At 39.4% G+C, this 20,690-nt stretch overlaps 1 protein-coding gene and 1 pseudogene across 1 annotated transcript; both read left to right on the top strand.

The window, feature by feature from the left end:
• Positions 1-2,483: 2,483 nt before the first annotated feature.
• LOC147330826 (taste receptor type 1 member 3-like) lies at positions 2,484-12,631 on the top strand. The gene is made up of 8 exons (XM_086294241.1): positions 2,484-2,686; positions 4,115-4,415; positions 4,677-5,033; positions 5,136-5,552; positions 5,642-5,845; positions 8,004-8,124; positions 9,473-9,843; positions 12,029-12,631. Exons 1-8 carry the CDS (start codon positions 2,484-2,486, stop codon positions 12,629-12,631), a joined length of 2,577 nt encoding a protein of 858 aa, XP_086150367.1.
• On the top strand, positions 8,348-9,177 carry LOC147330827 (uncharacterized; annotated as a pseudogene).
• Positions 12,632-20,690: the final 8,059 nt, after the last annotated feature.

The raw sequence follows: 20,690 nt of genomic DNA on the forward strand, positions 1-20,690 counted from the left end.
GGATGTAAAATGTTTAATCATACAGTAACTTGATATTGTTTTAGTTGTATAATCAAAGTACCTAAAGTAAACACATTACGTAGAATCCCACTTTTCAGAATACTATGGAGAACTGGATTTGCTGGAATTACTGGATCATAATTATTGACCCAATGATGTGCATTTAAAGCTATTTGTTGGTGGGTGGTGGTATTTAAAAAAGAAAAATTCATGAATGTAAAAATATTTGAAAGGGCCAATACAAGGCTTACAGGATCCAGATACACTACAGGCCAGATTCATTCAACCAGAAGGTCAAATGTTATACAATGATTGACTTTGCAAATATAAAACTTAGTAGAATCACTGGCAATTCTAATTTTAAATAAGAAAACGATTTAACCACTTGCTCAAATCATAAAAAAACTTCTTGTGTTTTTTTTTTTATTACCAAGACAAACTTATCACCATGTGAAGATTTTGTGATTCTGAACTGTAAGCACAAATAAAGATAACAGACTTATTAAATATGGAAAGACCCTGGCATATTGTGGAAAACTGGCTGTTGATCATCATGAGTGTTTTACAATATGCATGCACTTCTTGACACCAAAAGAAAGAGAAAAAACTGCTTTCTATAACATTTCAGATGAAACTGAGTACATGAAGTAAAATCAGATACTCCTGGCTTAATATTTGAGAATAGTTCAAGAAAAGATAAACCTGTAGCAAGCCAAGTGTTTTTGCTCTCTTTTGATTAATTTTTTGTTTTGTTTTTTTGTTTGTTTGGCAATACATGATGATGCTGTTGTATCTCCCTGGATATTTGACCACTCTCAGAATTAGTTGAGTTCATTTAAAATGCTTGGTTTCCTGGCAAGGGCTTTATATTTTCCAAAAACCAGTTTTGATGTGTGTTTGGGATCATTTTCCTGTTGGAACATTAAACTGTGTCCAAGTTTCAGCCATTTAGCTATTGATTTGAGGAGGTCCTCCTTCTTCATTGTTCCATACATGTTCTGCAATGTACCAATACAAATGTCAGCAAAGCAGCCCAAGAGTATGATGCTACCACCAGCAGCTGTCAGAGTATTCTTAGGTAAAGTATCACCTTTACTCCTCCAAGAATACAACTTGACATTGTGACTAAATAACTTAATCTTTGTCTCGTCTGACCAAAAACCTTTTCTCCAGAAAGCATTTGGCTTCTATGTGTATACACTTCATTTGAGAATGAAGATGTGAGTTTTGGAGCAGAGGTTTCCCTCTTGGTTGGCACCCTTACCATCCATGGTGTTGTAAAACCCATTTCACTGTGGACAGTTAAGCTGCTGTTCCAACAAGTTCTAGTTCATGGCAGGCTTGAGTCTTGGTGGTTCCTGGGTTGTTCCTTAATACCCTAACCAGTTTCCTCCCATCTGTGGCTGACAGTTTGAGCCTTCTTTCTGACTTTGGCAAAGTGGAACTGATAAATTTTGAAATCTGCATTTGTTTAGAAATGGCTCCAAGAGACCTTCCTAATTTGTGGAAATGTATAATTCTCCTTCTTAGATCCTTACTGAGTTCCTTTGTCATTAACATGTATGCTGTGCAATTATTCCACAAGAACAATTTAAAGAACACATTAAATTACCATGACGTTACATATACTAATCATGGGTATTAAACTTTTCACCCACCTGTAGATAATACATGTGCACTTCAGAATTATGTAGATGTCATGAGAGCTAATATTTCAGTTGGTTTTAGCAACATTGGATGCAAAAACATGCAAAGCCAATAGTGTGGTGAGTACAAAGCTCCATGAAAACACATCTCAATATAAAGGTTATTATCAACCAATTTCAGGACAAACACCTATTAATGCTCTTCAGTGGCTCAGAATTGCATCAATAATAGGGTAAAATAAGCATAATTTATCACAAAAGTTATGTTATAAAGTCAGTGAAGTGAAAACCTTCCAAAAACTAACATTCGATATGCAAGGATTACTCTGGGTAAGTAGGCGGAAAGGAATTGCTCATCTCATGGCAGACACCAAAGAGAAGCAAATTTCAAGCCACAAACAAATGTTAGGAAAATTCTCCGGAAAGATGAACACAACTGACACAGCATACACACAAACATGCATAACATGTGCAAAGTCTTTACCTCTAGGTACATGTTAATTAAATGCAGTGTCCTAATTATGTGAAAACCATTAAGGTCATTAAATGAGACTGTGCCATTCAATCTTCATACACCAGAGTTTGCATTTGTTTTTTGACTTTTCATTATGATGAAAAAGGTTTTATTCAATAATTTTAAAAAGTTCATATCTGTTCATACCACACATGTAAATTTTCTGTTTTGTTTACCATTTGCTCTAAAGTGTCAGGTTGGGTGGTCAGGAGAAGGTGGACATGAGGACTGAATTTGCATGAAACCGTCTGCATAAAAACATGATGCACTGACATGAAAGCGCACTGAAACTTTCTGGGTTCAGTCTCCTGCTTATTGGCATCATGGCTTTATGTTTACCTCTACTGGTTTTGTGCTGTTTCTTTAGAGTGAGCTTTAGTGAGAGTTTTCCTGAATGGTTCAGCAACATTTCTGCCAACCTCTTCAGTTTACCTGGGGACATTATGCTTGGTGGGCTCTTTCCCATTAACGACCTCAACAGCAACGTCAGTGACATAACAGAGCCAAACCAGATAACCTGTGACAGGTAAGGATGGTTATGAAGGACTCTTTAAAAAACTGAGATTCTATCTTTATTTTTAACAGGAGTGGAAAAGTAGGAGTATTTTCAAAGGAATCCATTTCAGTGAAGATCTTCCAAAATCTTACCAGTCCTGTTTTAGCTAAAGAATTAAAGTATCAGAAGACAATATCTAAGATATCTGGTTATAAATCTGGGTGGAATTGCTTCTTTATTCATTATGTTATAAAATGTACAAATCCTTCTTCATGTTTTAAGTCAGCAAATGTGTTTCACTTGAATGGAATTTTCTTCTCAGCTTTATTTATGTATTACTTTTGAGTGCATTTCCATTGAAATATATTTTCTCTTCTTAAATTGTCATGGTTATAAATTAATTATTTAAAAAACAGTAGCAAAGTGCTATGTTTTTCAACTTATTCATTAATACTGGTGAAGTTTTGTCTTTATGTATGCTCAATAATCCAAGTAAGGAAATACCTGGATGCATTACATTGGGTGATGATACATTAGGATTCAGTTCAAAATGTTTTGCATGGGAGAATGTTTCATTATCTGACTGCAGGTTTCCCCAGACTTATAAACAGCACAGGTACTTAATGATCAAAACTAGTATCACGGTATATAATTTTATAAATGTGGGGTTATTTTTTTTTTTAAATGTCTGCTATGATTGCTGTTCTTATTTGTGTTAAGTAAATAAGAAATAGAAATAAGTACTGCACTCAATATGGTCCTTGTCTTGCTTTGGTATGACAAACATAATAATAATTTCATGTCAAGCATTCTTCTTTCCGAAAAATCAACTTAAATGTCTGGACATAAATTAACTTAAAGGTGTTGTAAAAACATTCATTACCGTATCCATCATTTCCCACAATCCTTGTGCTTCCTCAGTTATGAGTTTTGTTAGTTGTGCATTATATGCAATAGATTAATTGTATTTATATACTTTTTAAATCCAAATTATTTTCTTTTCATTCAAGTATTTGATATTATCTACAACGTATGTTTTGTTAGTGTAATAATTTCCCCTCGTACGTTACAGAGAACAGCACACTCCTTTTGACTATGTTTTAACCAAAAATTGTTGTATTGTATAACTAATATTTTGCATTTATTTCCTTCTGTACTTTATTAAGTTACTTCCGACTGGATATAATATTACGTCTCATCAATGCATTTGCTGCCTCCTATAATAGATATTTTTTCTTCATTTTAATTGTTCCAAAGATCACAATTCTACTGTTATTGTTCTTATAACATGATCTCCCACCTCTATCGCATTAATTTCACATTTCCTTATACTCATTATATCAAGTTTTTTAATCTAATATATATATTTTTATATCTAACATTTCAGATTCTAAATCACTGTGTATACTGACCCTGACTAAAAAAGTTTTTTATTTTTTTCTACTTGGGACTCAACAGAGTAAATGATCTTGGACTGGGACTTGCAATAGCCATGAAATACGCAGTGGATGAAATCAATGGAAACCAGACTCTCCTCCCTGGCATCAAGTTAGGTTATGAAATCTATGACACATGCAGCCAGTCGGCCATTATTTTAAAGCCCACTCTGTCCTTCCTCACTGAAAAATCCAGCAAAGAACTATCTGTGCGGTGTAATTACACCACCTATGAGACCAGCGTAGCTGCAGTGATTGGTCCTTATACCTCAAAAATGGTGTCATTCATTGGAAAACTCCTGGGATTCTTTCTGATGCCACAGGTTTGAATACACTTTTTTTTTTATAATTTGCAGGACATTTTCTCTTGCTGCACATATTTGAGAGTGCATGCAATGCATGCATTAAATAATGTGCAGTAATCGAAATCTTGATCCGTATGGTTATGTCACATGTGTCATAAAAAACAAAATCAGTCTATAATTAATATTATTGTCATTTTTTAATTGATAAAAATATATCAAGTCTTATGTGTCAACAATAAGCAAAGGTAACTAACACTTTGTTTTTAATTTTCACACCAGATTAGCTATGGGGCCACCAGTGACAAATTCAGTGATGATGTTTCCTACCCGTCATTCTTTCGTACGGTACCCAGTGACAAATGGCAAGTGGATGTCATAATAAAGCTAATAGAGGAATTTGGCTGGAACTGGGTGGCAATTGTGGGCAGTGACGAGGAGTACGGGCAAGAAGGTGTGCAGATGTTCACCAAATTTGCAGACAACACATCTATCTGTGTGGCCTATCAGGGTCTGATTCCAGTGTACACTGACCCTGTGCCAATGGTCAAAACCATCATTCACAATATCCAAATGACCAATGTCAGAGTGGTAGTGGTGTTTTCTCTCCCAGAGCAAAGTGAAATCTTTTTTAAAGAGGTTGGTGAAACAGAGATTTAAAGTAACTTAGAAATGTATTCATTTCTATTCATTTCTATTAGTGTTTGTTCAGTACTGGTAAACAAATCCAATTTATTCCAGGTTATCAGGAGTAATTTAACAGCTGTATGGATTGGCACCACAAGCTGGGCCATCGATGCTCAAGTGACTTCTCTGCCTGACATTGAAACAGTTGGTACAATCATTGCATTCATTGACAAAACAGACACCCTCGGACTGTTCACCGATTATGCAATGGAGCTTTTCAAGAAACTCAGTGAAGAGAGGATAAAGACATCCACTCCAGCCACAAATCTTTACAATACTAACAATCCCTGCCCACAATGCTGGAACTTGTCACCAGATAATATTACCCTGGTAGAAGCACCTGCAGTGCAGACGTCAGCTTTCAGTGTGTATGCCGCTGTCTATAGTGTAGCACAGGCACTGCATAACCTGCTGGAGTGCAATTTAACTGCCTGTCAGTGGGGATCTAGAAGCAAAATCTATCCCTGGAAGGTGATTTCATTTTTTTCTATTATAAAGACCACTGTACACAATTTAGAATCAAACTTATCAATAATACCAACAACCATTTCATTTTGCAGCTGTTGGAAGCTTTAAGGAAGACTTCTATTAACATAAATAGCACACATCTGGAATTCGACCAATATGGCAACCCGAACATAGGATACGATGTCATTCAGTGGGTCTGGACAAACTCATCTCAAGTGGATATCAGAACTGTGGGAGAATATTCTGAGCAAGAACTGCACATCTCCAAGAACCACTTTGAATGGCATACAGCAGAGGTAACATTTGTAATTAGGTAAAATATTGGTTGCACATTATATCACAGCTCAGTAATATTGCGGTGAAAACAGAAGAGAACAATCTGGAAATAGCAAGTTATTACCCATTAATTTTCAATGTGGTGAGTTTGATCAGGTGGCAAGGGAGGATGCTGGGCAGACCTGGTGGACGAGTTTTGCCCTAAGTTCCTCTACGCTCTGGATGTTGTAGGTCTGTCTCGGTTTTCACACCCTCACACCACAACTGTTATTTTTTCCATAATGAAAATATATGATTAACCACAGAACTATAGGCATAAGTCTAAGTGTCAGATTTACAGTTGTCCTAATGTGTTTCTCCTCAAACATGAACAAAAACTATAGTCAAACAAGAGCACATCAGCATTCTCTTGTAACAGAATGCTGATGTATCAAATAGAGATGCAAATATCAAATGTAGGAGAACCATATGCGTCATGATCTAAGAAAGCGTTCCTCTTCCACACCTGATCCCCCTGTTCAAGAGAATTAGCAAAGAGCAGCTGTCAGTGTAATTGTGAAATACAATGTTGCATTGAGATCAGGGGCGGTACCTTTGGATCGGCAGACTGGGATGGTGGTTCCCATTTTTGATAAAGGGGACCGGGGGGGCTGTGCTTCAACTATAGGGGGATCACACTCCTCAGCCTCCCTGGCCAAATCTATGCCAGGGTGCTGCCATCTGTTAGTTCAAGCTTGGATACAGGAGGAACAATGTGGTTTTCGTCCCGGTTGTGGAACACTCGACCGGCACTTTAGTCTTTTGAAGATACTCGTGGGATCATGTGAGTTTGCCCAACCAGTGTCTTTTGTGGACTTGGAATAGGCATTCAACCCTGTCCCTCGCAGTGTCCTGTGGGAGGTGGTTCAGGAGTAAGGGGTGTCTGGGCCACTGCTACGAGTGCTTTATACAACCATTGCAAGAACTTGGTCCACATAGCTGGAAATAAGTTGGACTCATTTCCAGGGGGCAGCCCTGGTGGAATTCAGGGCTGCCCTTTATTACCGATTCTGTTCATAATTTTTATGGATAGAATTTCCAGGCGTAGCCAAGTGGCGGAAGACTTCCACTTGGATGGTGTGAGAATCTCATGTCTGCTTTTTGCAGGTGTTCTGACTCTGTTGGCTTCATCAGGTGACTGCCTCTAGCTCACTCTGGAGCAGTTTGCAGTGGAGTGTGAAGCCAGAAAAAGGTGGCATACCCACTCCGGCTCAGGAAAGAGTTCATACCCCAAGTGGAAGACTTTAAGTATCTTGGGGCCTTGTTTAAGCGTTAGGGGAGAATGAAGTGGGAGATCAACAGGCGAATTGGTGCTGCGCCTGTAGTGATGCAGACTGGCTGACTCAACAGAGCTCTGAATTTTTGTCAGCCTGGCTACAGGGCTGAAGAGTAAGATGTTCTAGTTTTATGGATTTTATCTTATAAATATTTTGAGAGAAGCTAGTTGAGTCCAATAACAGATCAAATGCCATGTTGAGGCTGTCATTTTTTGCATCAACATGGATGTTAAAATCATCCACAATAATGAAGAAGTCTTCAAGGTAATTATCATGGTGAAGTTTGCTTTAATAGATTATAAAGACAGAATTATAAAGAAAGAAGCCATTTTTATTTTGCAGCCCTGAGTTTTCATTATTACACATATGTAAAATAATAATAATAATAATAATAATAATGCACAAGTGTTAGTATTTTATTGCTAGCAGGTTGTAGTATTTTTTTAATCAATGTATTATTCCATATATTTCAGTGTAATATTTCTCTACATGTCATTGTAATAGTGATAATCCATATTATTTGTTAATTGTATATTATGCTAATTAAATAACTTCCTATTTCTATATTATTACCTTCCTTTTCCCATCTTATTATTATCTCTGTTATTTATTATTACATCCTTATTAGCAAGCTATAATAGAATGGGTACTTAAATATTTACATCTGCGTCCACTCAATTTCTTCTGATATTTAATTAAGGGTTCTGGGGTTTAGCTGACCCAGTCTGTCAAAGTCTTTTATAGTAAGTTATATTATGTAAAAGATTTGTCATCCAGTTTATCCCAATCATCATGGAATTTGAGATACTGTGTTTTTTTGTTCTCTCTTTTTCCTTTCCTTTTTTTTAAACAACTTTTGCAGGTTCCTACATCCACTTGTTCAGCAAATTGTGGTAAAGGCCAGGTCCACAGAGTCAAAGGCTTCCATTCCTGCTGCTTTGACTGTATTGACTGTTTGGCAGGCACCTACCAGGCAAATAAGGGTAATGTGTTCGGCCACTCTTATCTGAGATATGTGTCCTTATTTGCTTATTTGCATCCTTGTCAAGAGAATAAAAAAGGATTTATGTGTTATATATATATGTGTGTGTGTGTGTGTGTGTGTGTGTGTGTGTGTGTGTGTGTGTGTGTGTGTGTGTGTGTATTCTACCAGTGGCTTGACAAAGCTGGACTGAAAGACAGCACAGAGGCACTAATCATGTAATCATGGCAGCCCAGGAGCAATCTCTAAGTACAAGATCCATAAAAGCTGACTTATCGTGATATGGGCTGCCCAGGTGAAGGCTGTGTAAAATGCCCTTGAGACAATCCAGCAAATAACAGCAAGGTGCAAGATGCTAGTGGGCAGGGCATACATGAAACACCATAACCAAGTGGCTGGCATAGTATACAGAAACATCTGTGCCGAGTACGGCCTGGAAGTCTCAAGGTCAAAATGGGAGACGCCTCCTAGGTTGGTGGAGAATGACCGAGCTAAGATGCTGTAGGACTTCCAGATACAGACGGACAAAATGGTGGTGGCTAACCAACCGGACATAGTGGTGGTAGACAAGCGGAAGAAGATGGCCCTAGTGATCAACGTAGCGATACCGAATGACCGCAACATCAGGAAGAAGGAACACAAGAAGCTGGAGAAGTACCAAGGGCTCAGAGAAGAGCTGAAGAAAATGTGGAGGGTTAAGATAACAGTGGTCCCAGTGGTAATTGGACTACTTGGTGCAGTGACCCTCAAGCTAGGCGAGTGGCTCCAGCAGATCCCAGGAACAACATCCAAGATCTCTGCCTAGAAGAGCACAGTCCTAGGAACAGCTAACATACTGCACAGGACCCTCAAACTCCCAGGCCTCTGGTAGATGAGCTTGAAGAATACAGACCGCTCGTAAGGGCGAGAGGGGAATTTTATATATGTATATTTTTTTATTTTTTTAAGCTAGCAGGTAATTTTATATGACATAAAACCAGGTGATGTAAAAAGAGCCTTTCCCCTCCTTAATAAAATTCTATGGTCTAGCATCTCTAGTTCATAGAATAACATACAGCTAGTTTTAATATTGTGGTAGTTGTAGCTTCAAAGAGTCACAATATGCAACCAAGAGATAATTCCACACAAAGCCCCTGTAAAAACCTAATCTAAAACATTAACTAATGATAACTATAGATTTAAAACACAGATGATATTGATCTTTTTAACTGCTTCTTTGCAATACACCATACATTTGATGTTTACAGATTCAGTAAATCATACATAAAATACGGTATTGAGTTAATCTGATTATTATGAAATAGCATATTTTTTAATCAAGCCATATTTTTGTGCTTTCTCACTCACAGACGACACCCAGTGTACTAAGTGTCCCAACCGTCAGTGGTCCCAGCATCGCAGCACAAACTGCACTGACCCCATCTTTAAGTTTTTTGAGTGGCACAGCCAGGATGCTGTGATAATGATGCTAGTTGGTGCGCTCCTGCTGATATGTCAGGGGTCAGTGGGTGTCTTGTTCCTGATGCAACGAGGAACCCCCCTGGTAATGGCCTCGGGGGGTCCCTTGAGTTTTGTGGCTGTGTTCGGCCTGATGGGAGCATGTCTCAGTCTGCTGCTTTTCCTGGGGGCGCCAGGGGATGTGGTGTGTCGTCTTCAGCTGCCTTTCACCTCCATTTTCCAGACGCTCACCCTCTCCATTATCCTTTTATTCTCACTACAGGTGAGTTAAGACTGGTGAAATGCCGCCTCCCGATGGCAGTGTAGAGAAACTACAGAATCAGCTTTAGTGAGAGAAAAAAAATTGAAATTTCCCAGCTGGGATTTGTGGATCAATATTTGAACCTTAACAGATTGTAAAGCAGATTAAAAGTGTGTAATGTTTCTGTTTGTATTAAGAAATTGTGTTATTCTAATAATTACTTAGAACCTACAAAAATATCACTTATAGACATTATACAATGATCAGGCATAACAATATGGACACCTGCCCACTATCATGTTGGTCCTCCTTTTACAGTGGTCCCTCGTTTATCGCGGGAGTTACGTTCTACAAATAATCCGCGATAGGTGAAATGAAAGTAGCCAGCTTTATTTTTTACAATTATTATAGATGTTTTAAGGCCGTTAAACCCCTCACTACACACCTAATACACTTTCTCAGACAGGCATGACCCTTTTCACACTTTTCACACTCTCAAAGTTCAAACCTTCCTAGAAAAATAAGTCCAATATTATAGAAAGAAAAGAAAGATCAAAGCCTGTTTTCAGGTCCAGAACATGGGAATAGAGCAGCTGCCAGAGAATAAATGCAATCCACTATTATTTATTATTTTAAAAAATCAGCGAAACAGCGAGGCCAGGAGAGGTGAACTGCGTTATGACGAGGGACCACTGTACTGCCAAAGCAGGGTTAACCCATGGCGGCATGAACTCCACTAGAGCAGTGGTATCTAGCACCAAGATGTTAGCAACATTTCCTTCGAACTCACTTAGATTGAGACTTCTCAAGCCACTCCTGAACCACATTTGCTTTGTGGCAGTATGCGCTATCCTGCTGAAAGAGGCCACAGTCATCTTGGAATATTGCTTCCATGTATATGGTCTGCAGCAATATTTAGCTAGGTGTCAACGTAACATCCACATGGATGACGGGACCAGCAGAACATTGCCTTGTCTCCACCGGGCTGCTTTTTTTCCCATAGTGTATCCTGGTGCCAGATGATACCCATGTAAGTAACACACATGGTCCTGGGCATCCACAAGATGTAAAAGAAAATATTATTCAGACCACACCACCTTTTCCTATTGCTCCATGGTCCAGTTCATGTGCCCATTGTTGGTGCTTTCAGCAGTGGACAGAGCTCAGCAAGTTTACCCTGACTGATCTGCAGCTGCAGGCCCAGATGCAAAAAATTGTGAAGCACTGTGTATTCTGACACTTTTCTATCAGAACCTGTTAGTAGTCATAATGTTTTGCCTGATCGGTGTTTATTGTGCAATGGTTAGCAATGACTACTTCAGTCTCTATTTAGCTTAAGGAAGTTGTGGGACATCCATGATTTAATATATTGGATACAGTCATAGAGTGTGTTGAGCATGTGAATGTCATTAGGTTTGTTTAGGATTAAGCTTTTCTAAAAAAAAAAAAAAAAAAAAATTAAAGAAAAGAAAGCTTGGAGATTGATCTAAAAATTATCCATGGAGTCCAGATAGCTTTTTTTGTTTGTTTGTCTACAAGAGGTTTTACAATGTTTTTTAAGTAAATGTCTACAGAAACAATCAGAATATATGTGTGTGAATTAGATGCAGGTGGGTAAAAAAGCGAAGATGCAAGACATAGAGGTAGTGAAGGTGGTGAAAATATGAAGCCTCATAAACTCTTACTTGATGGGTCAGATTGGTATTACAGCAAAATCATACTTGAGCTGAGTTTGTGTCTGTCCAGGTACTATTAATATTTATAATATACTGACATTAATAGAAAAAAAACATGAATTGTCTTTTCTATATATACAATTTCAAGAAATTTACCCCAAAATCACATCAAATTTTGTCTTTGTTTCTGAAAGAAGGATCCACACTTAAGAAATTGTACTTTATTTGCAACATTTGATTTTGGATGCTGGCCCAGAACCTCTGTTATAATATATTCAGTTTTTTTGTGTAATGTGTCTGTATTCCAGATTTCAATTTGTTTTGTCATAGTCTCTCTATCAGCTCACATACCTGCTTGGACAGATAAATGTAAATTGCAGCTTGACAGGTTTTCTAGTTTAAATTTCTCTAGAAATTTCAGAAGCTTTTTAAATGGGAATTATATGTATTGATGCCAAACTTAAGGATATTGTAGGATAAAATAAAAAGTATACATTATAATCAAGATGGTAACCTTACCTTTCAAACAGATACTCTATGAGACAGAGTTCCCAGAGATGGCTGCCTCTCACCTGCATTTGTTAAGAGGCCCTGTGAGCTGGCTGTTTGTGCTGATCTGCTGCGCTGTGCAGGCTGGTTTCTGTGGCTGGTTTGTTCAAGAAGGACCTTCATTGTCTGGATATGTGGCAAATATGACAATAGACTTTGTAGAATCATTCCTATCGTGTCCTGTTTCACCTTTGATTGGATTTGCCTTAATGCAGGGTTTCAATGGTGTAATGGCCCTTGCATCCTTCATGTGCACCTTCATGGCAGTGAAGCCTCTTCATCAGTATAACTTAGCCAGAGACATCACCTTTTCCACCCTGACCTACTGTGTCATTTGGGTGATCTTTATTCCAATCTACATAGGAAACAATAGTTCAGCTAACAAGAACAGGTCAGTTGTCCATGTTTATTTCAGCCTAGCAAGCAACTTTGGACTGCTGGCAGCCTACTACTTTCCAAAATGCTACTTGCTGTTAAGGAAACCTGACTTAAACACACCAAAGTACTTCTGTACCTTCTTAGAGGGCGTCCCACCAACTCAAACAGAAGAGGAGCCACAGCCAAAAGCACAGGAAGGACAATAGACAGTTAAACTGTTTATAAAGTAAATCAAAGAATCTGAAAAACTTACATTTATTTTCTTTCATCACAGACAATGATTGTTATATATACACCATATCTTAGCATATTATAAATTGTACCATCGCATTAGATTATATGATGCATTGTTTCTGAGTTACTCGAAAATGTGAGGTATAAACATAACACAGAAAGAGTGCTTTGTGCTTATTAATGAACATACAGTCTTGTAGTTGAAATTTTATTATTTTTCAGGATTATTGTTTTGCTTGGAATAATGTTAGTCACAAAATTGTAGCTAAAAGTAGGTAACTGTGAGCTGTGTTATTTTAATATACCGTATTTTCCGCACTATAAGGTGCATTCATCATTAATCAAACAATGGCACGGAGGTGGAGGAAGCAAGAAGAATGAGTTGAGTAAAGTTTAACTTATCTGACTGTTTTGTTTCGCTTAATGTGCCTTATAATCCCGTGTGCCCTATGTATGAAAACAGACCCGTTCATCAACAGTGCGCCTTATAATCCCGTGCGCCTTATTGGAGCCTTATTGAATCACTGACTATAATTTGCTTTTAATCTTTTAACAGCAGATTTCATGTTGTATAACTGACAGGTTTTTTTTCTTTGTTGTATTTGTACTTGAAAGTTGTGAAATTAAATGGAGTATGAGTATGAACTTCATTGTGCGATATTTGACTTTGAAATATAGAAGAAAAAAACTTGCAGTCTACATTCAGCACAAACGTAAGTACAGCACAATGTGTCATTTAAACGAGAACACACTAGTGGTTCGCATTAATTTGTACTGAGGTAGTCTGGGAAATCATGGCACATCAAAAATGAAATCATGGCGTGAGTTTATAATTCAAATATATTATATACATTTTTTTCTAAACCTAAAAAAATGAGCTAAAACTTTTTAAACTGAAGGCTGAGTTGTATGTCCACTGCAGGATTCTGCAGCTATAGTGGGGGCTATTATGTCGGTTGACTTTTGTGGATGAGCAACATCCATCCATCTTCATCTGCTTTATCCGAGGCCGGGTCGCGGGGGCAGCAGCCTAAGCAAAGAGGCCCAGACCTCCCTCTCCCCAGCCACCTCCTCCAGCTTATCCGGGGGAACACCAAGGCGTTCCCAGGCCAGCCGAGAGATATAATCTCTCCAGCGTGTCCTGGGTCTGCCCCGGGGCCTCCTCCCGGTGGGACATGCCTGGAACACCTCACCCAGGAGGCGCCCAGGGGGCATCCTTGTCAGATGCCCGAACCACCTCAGCTGGCTCCCTTCGATGTGGAGCAGCAGCTGCTCTACTCTGAGCCCCTCCCGGATGGCTGAACTTCTCACCCTATCTCTAAGGGAGAGGCCAGCCACCCTTCGGAGGAAGCTCATTTCTGCCGCTTGTATCCGCGATCTCGTTCTTTCGGTCACTACCCACAGCTCGTGGCCATAGGTGAGGGTAGGGACGTAGATCGACCGGTACATTGAGAGCTTCGCTTTTACACTCAGCTCCCTCTTCACCACGACGGACCGGTGCAGCGTCTGCATTACTGCAGCTGCAGCCCCAATCCGTCTGTCGATCTCCGGCTCCCTTCTCCCATCACTCGCGAACAAGACCCCGAGATACTTGAACTCCTCCACTTGGGGCAGGAACTCATCCCCGACCCGGAGTGGGCACTCCACCCTTTTCCGGCTGAGAACCATGGCCTCAGATTTGGAGGTGCTGATCCTCATTCCCGCTGCTTCACACTCGGCTGCTGGATGAGCAACATTGCATGCAAAACAAAAAGCAAAACAAAACAACATCTGAAGCCAATAGGGAGGTAAAGTGATATGTATGAAAAAAGATCTTAATATAATGGTTATTATCAACATCACCCATATTAGCGCGACCAGTTATTAATGCATTTCTTTGGTTAAAAATGGCATCAACAACAGAAAAAAAAATAAGTATAAATTTCCACAAAAATGGCTAAAGTTAGCAAAAGCAAAAACAACATCAACAGGTAAGGTTTTGATCTCAGTAAGCAGGTGGGAAGGCATAAGTGCTTATGTGATGATGGATGCCAAAGAGAAACAAATTTTAAACCACAAACAAATGTCTGGAAAATTCTCCGGAAAGATGAATACCACCAACACGGCGCGCGCACACGCACACACACACACACACACACACACACACACGAAATATGCAAAGTCCACCTTTACTTCTAGTTACATGTTGATAAAATGCAATAGTTTAACTACATGAAAACTGTTGAGGTCAATAAAAGTGTGTTATGGAATTTTCACATATAATAATCTGAATTTTAAAATGTTCCAAGATGATTGAAAATGTTTCATATAATAATTTTAAAACTTTCATATCCGTATCTATATGTACATTTTTGGTTTTGCTTATGACTTGCTCTTCCGAATGTGTCAGGGTGGGCGGTCAGGAGAAGGAGGACATATGATTTACAGGTGAATTTTCATAAAACCATCGCCCATGATGCGCTGACATATAAGCACATTGACGCGTTCTGGGTTCTGTCTCCTGCTTATCGGCATTATGGCTTCACATTTTATTCTGCTGGCTTTGCGCTGTTTCTTTAAACCTGCTGGAATGCAGTTCAACTGCCTTTAAGTGGGGATCTGGAAGCAAAATCTATCCCTGGAAGGTGATTTATTTTTTTCTAATTTAGTACACAATTCAGAATCAAGGTTATAAATAATAATAAAAATAATTTACATATTTACAGCTGTCTGAGGCTTTAAGGAACACTTCTGTTAACATCAATGGCACACGTATAGAGTTTGATTAACAAAGCAGCCCAAACATAGGATATTGCGCCTTATTGCTAAGGCTAAGCACTATGTCCCTCATAAAGATCTTGTAAAGCTCATTCATGCTTTTGTGACTTCTAGATTGGATTACTGTAATTCTCTCTACTTTGGTCTTCAATCTGCTCTCCTTCACAGACTTCAGCTTGTCCAGAATGCTGCGGCTCGCCTCCTGACTGGCACTAGAAAGCATGCCTCTATCACCCCTGTTCTTATTGATTTGCATTGGTTACCCATAAAATATCGCATTGAATTTAAAATATTATTGCTCACCTTTAAAATTATAAATAATTTAGCCCCTCGTTATCTTGCCGATCTTCTTAGCCATCAGGTCTTCAGCCCAATTACTCGTGGCTCAGCCTAGCTCTAGACTTAAATCTAGGGGTGACCGTGCTTTTGCCCTGGTTGCACCGAATCTGTGGAACAACCTTCCTATCGCTATCCATCCGTCAGATTTCATTTTATCTTTTAAACCCTCCAGGCCTCGAGGGCTGAGTCACCCTAGGTCAACACACCTGAATCAAATGATTAGTTCATTACCAGGCCTCTGAAGAACTTCAAGTGATGTAGATCATGGGTCTGTACTCTACAAAATGCACTAGATTATAATAATTATTGTTTCTCAATTACTCTACAATCACATAATACATACAGCAAATAACATAAAAAGAATATTGTGTGTTTATTTAGCAACATGTAGTCTACAATACATTCTTACTTGTACATGAGCTTTTGTGAAAGAATTATTTGTCAGGAATGTTGTTGTGTTTGTGGTAATGTTGGTCATAACAGCATGAACTGAATAAAAATAATGATGCAATTAAACATACGGTGTGACAAAAGTGTACTATGAGGTATTTTACTTGAATATATGATACGTATATATTTTCACAGTGTGGAAATCCATTAGAAATAGAAATTCTGCACTCACTGCATCTATCCATCCATTTTCTGCCACTTCCTTCACATCTGGGTTGTTGGATCAACAACCTCAACATCCCAGATGCCTAGACCTCCCGCGTCCCAGTCACTTCCTCCTCCTCTAGCTCATCTGGGGGAAAATCCTATTTCTAAAGACCAGTCATCCTTCAGAGAAGATTCAATTTGCTTTATTTTCATTTAGCACTACCTCAAAGACGCAATGTGGAAGGCAATTACGTTTCACAAGCTCACATGACGATTCATCAGTCAGTAGAGTTTTTGATGTGCTGAGGTATATTCCCCACATGGGGAGCTAGAATGGTGGCGAGGTACTTGGAAACGTTGTAGGTGGCTGTTTATACTGCTAACAATGGGGCTGAGTGGAACTAATCCTTTGTGGATCTTTGGAAGTTCATATATGCAAAGTATAGCATCCCCTGGGTACAGACAGTGGCACAAAAATTCATTTGTGCAGTGGAGCGAGAAGTGCTCACACCTCTACATTTGGAGAAACCAAACATCCACTCTATAAATGCATGGCACAACATAGAAGAGCCACGTCGACAGGAGAAGACTCAGCTGTACAACTGCATCTAAAGGATAATGGTCACTCTTTCAAGAATGCCAATGTTAACATTTTGGACAGAGAAGGAAGATGGTTTGAAAGAGGACTGACAGAAGCCATCTATGTCCACTGTGATCGACCATACTTGAACAGAGGAGGTGCCATACAACATCAGCTGTCTATCAGTTACAATGTTGTTTTGAGATCCCTTCTCAGGTTCTTTAACCCCCACTCACATCTTGCGTCAGGTGACCTCAAAAGGTCACATGATAGGTTGAGGCAAGGACTCACAATGGTTTCACCCGAAACCTCTGCTAATAATGACCCACACCCCTTTTTGACACCTTGGCTCATGTGATGAAACACATGATTTTAATAGTGGGTCAAAGACCCTATTAAGGGGTAACTCCCACTAAGGTTTAAATATCTGGGACTCTCCACCATTTGGTCTTAAAACTTGTTACATCCCCCAGGAGGATGTTGGTTTTCTTCTTTCAACTAACTCCTTATGTTATGTCTTGGCTCCATCTCCTCTGTCCTGATTGGATGCTACTCACAGATATCCAGCTAATTGTCAATCAGCAGAGAGCTACTTAAGACCTGTGGAACTGTGTTTTTGGGCCCTCTGGCCATTTTGATTGCATGCCTTTGTGACTTGTATCTGCATTTTTATGTTTTCATTTTCAGACTGCCTGTAGGGGAGAGCTGCCTTTTATTTTGACACCCTGTTTTCTCCTGTTTATGTGTTGTTAGCAGTGTTGGGAAGGTTACTTTTAAAATGTATTCCATTACAGAATACAGAATACATGCCCTAAAATGTATTCTGTAACGTATTCCGTTACGTTACTCAATGACAGTAACGTATTCTGAATACTTTGGATTACTTAATAGATTATCATGCTTTTTACAACAACGTGAATGTACTATTGCTGTGTGATTTATTACTATTACTGAAGGTCCGCGACTCCGAACTGTAGTAAAGGGACCTCTGACTAATACGGCGGGGTCCCTGTCGGCTCGTAGCCGAAAAATAGCTTTACTTTGTTGTGTGGGTCAACTTTTCTGGCGAGAGACAGAGAGAGGCGTTGAAAGGCTGCTCCAACGGAACTTATTGTTTTCGGAGGAAAACACGAACACGGTGTACAGTCGAGTCTTAATAGCTTACTTACAACTGGGCTCGTCAGGCACTCTTCTTGGCTGCAGTGGTTATTATTATATTTACATGCTTCCAGCTCCCGTTTTTCCTCGATGACAACTCGTACCTTTCCACTCCCCTTTTTCTCCCTTCTCGCGCTCACAGACCCATAACGTGTATGGCAGTCCATTCTCCCTGCAACACGGACTACACTGCCCATGATGCTACATTCTTTAGAGCTATGCTGGTAGCATTCTGCCTGTTAGCTTAGCACAACAACAACAACAACAACGAAAAAGCGCTCTCTCACCCAGGAAACACACAGTCGCAGAGAGAGAGAGAGCGTCGCCCTGTAACCATGGCAACCGTAACGCTGCCGCCTGGAACAACAGAACGTAGCTGTCAAACAAAACCCAAACAGTCCTGACCCGCGACAAAATGAAACAGGAAAGTACCGCAGTGTAATCCATTTATTTCAACAAAGTAACTGTATTCTAAATACCACCTTTTTAAACGGTAACTGTAACGGAATACAGTTACTCATATTTTGTATTTTAAATACGTAACGGCGGTACATGTATTCCGTTACTCCCCAATACTGGTTGTTAGGTAGGTTATGGTTATCCGGTTGTTCAGTGATGACGCGACGAATCCTACTTCCGGGTCTAAAGTAGTCTGCGTTTAATATGGCTTTTGTGTTGTTAACATGTTTAATGTTATGTATTTTCTTCTATTTGATCTCAAAAAGCTCCTAAAACAGTCAGTGATCACTGTTGACCTCCCTCGGCTTTTATTATCGCTAACCATTTATTTAAGCTCAGTTTTTAAAACCTTAGGATGTAACTACAGCCCAGAGCCCATGCAGCAGTATATGAATGACTAACCTCGTATTGTGGATGGATTATCTCAGTTGTTCTCCTGGCTGAAGTTTGGTCCTTTTACAGCATCCTGCCATGCGATTACATTTGTTCCTGACCACCGAGAACACTCACGGTAACTTTTATCGAGTGGAAAAAAAGTTAGCTTGTTTATATTATGCTAACATAGCTGTGTCGCTAGCGGTCACGTAGCACATCATTATATACCAGCTAGCCCAACTTCAGTAACCCTACAAACGTCACTGCTGTTTAGTTTTCTGTCTTCATTTATGCTGGAAGTGATAACAGAGCTGTACGTTTTAATTTGTTTCCAAAACCCCGCAGTCAGGACATGCTATATTGTATTTAGATAGAAGCTAGCGAGCTAACTCCCTGCTAACTTCTAACTCCGTTAAATGTCATAAATTCCGTTTTCATGGATGCCTGGATGTTAAACTCAATTGTTACACCTGGTAGAGCAGAACGCTGATCATTTTATTAAAGATGAAAGACTTTAGACAGTTTTTCAACTCTCAGTAATGCCATAGTGATCGTTTGATATATGGACCTGCAGCGGAGTTTTAGACCCAGACACGGCTAGTGACGTCAGACTGAACAACCGGATAGGTTGTATAGTTTTTTTCTTTTTTTTTATTGTTTTCTTTGGAGTTAGGTCAATTTCTTTTATTTTCATATCAGGAATGTTTTGTTTGTTATGTTGGCCTTGGCTCTCCCTGAAATTATTGCCTCAGTCTGAACCATGATTTCAACGCTAGCATGAAATAAACATTTGAAAATTAGCATCTTGGCTCCTCCTTCACTATTTACCTTTATGTTAGTGTTTTTTACCTTTATGTTTATGTTTTTTTTTTCACAATCTTCATTTGAAGAATTAGGGGCTGCAGGCAGAGCAGGAGTAATAATATCAGTAGTGTAACAATATCAGTAACTTAGCAACTTGTCCGTGACCTGGAGTGAGCACTCCACCCTTTTCTGGCTGAGAACCATGGCCTCAGACTTGGAGGTGCTAATTTTCATCCCCATCTTTCATTCTTGGCTGTGAACCACTACGGTATGGTTTCATATAAACTTGGCACAAAAAGTACATTTGTTTGATTATTTTTTTGTTGTAACAATGATCTGTGCCAATAAATGTTATACTCTTGGAAAGCCTGTTTATTTCTACTTAACTGCTGCCACAAGGAAAATGCTTTTGTGGGTTGAGCAGCAGAACTGAGTGTATGGGTTGTGGCCATGGCTGTTGATTCTTATTTTGCTGTCATTTATTATATGATTGAAGAGTGTTTGAAAACCTTTGATCTTCTGACTTGCTATTTGTCCATCAATCAGAGGTCCACTGGATGTAATGAGAAAGACCTGGGAGGACAGGGTTAAGGACAAAAAAAGACAACAATAAAGAAATATAGTAAATTATCTATGTATAGAGCAATAGAGCATATTATCCCTTGATAAACTCCCCAATGTGTGTAGCTTTGGTCTCGGGTCCAGGATGTATTGAATTTCACTTACCTTGGAGACTTCGGCAAAGCGCCCTCGCAACACTGGCAGCAGGCTCAGTGCCACCATCTGGGCCTTCCCCCTGTAGCAACACTGCCCACTCCTGAATGTGCTGTGGCATTCCTTTGCTTTCACTTTGAACTCTATGATGGCCTGAGGATGGTCTCCACCCCCATCCAGTCCAGCCTCAGCATCAGTCACAGAGAGTGTAGCAGAGGCACCAGTGAGGAACCAGTCTCTACATAACC

This window comes from Aulonocara sp. 'chitande type north' Nkhata Bay, linkage group LG5 (assembly GCF_057382095.1).
Source record: "Aulonocara sp. 'chitande type north' Nkhata Bay isolate Kocher_YH1m ecotype deep benthic linkage group LG5, A_spYH_male_GT1.1, whole genome shotgun sequence".
Taxonomy (NCBI): domain Eukaryota; kingdom Metazoa; phylum Chordata; class Actinopteri; order Cichliformes; family Cichlidae; genus Aulonocara; species Aulonocara sp. 'chitande type north' Nkhata Bay.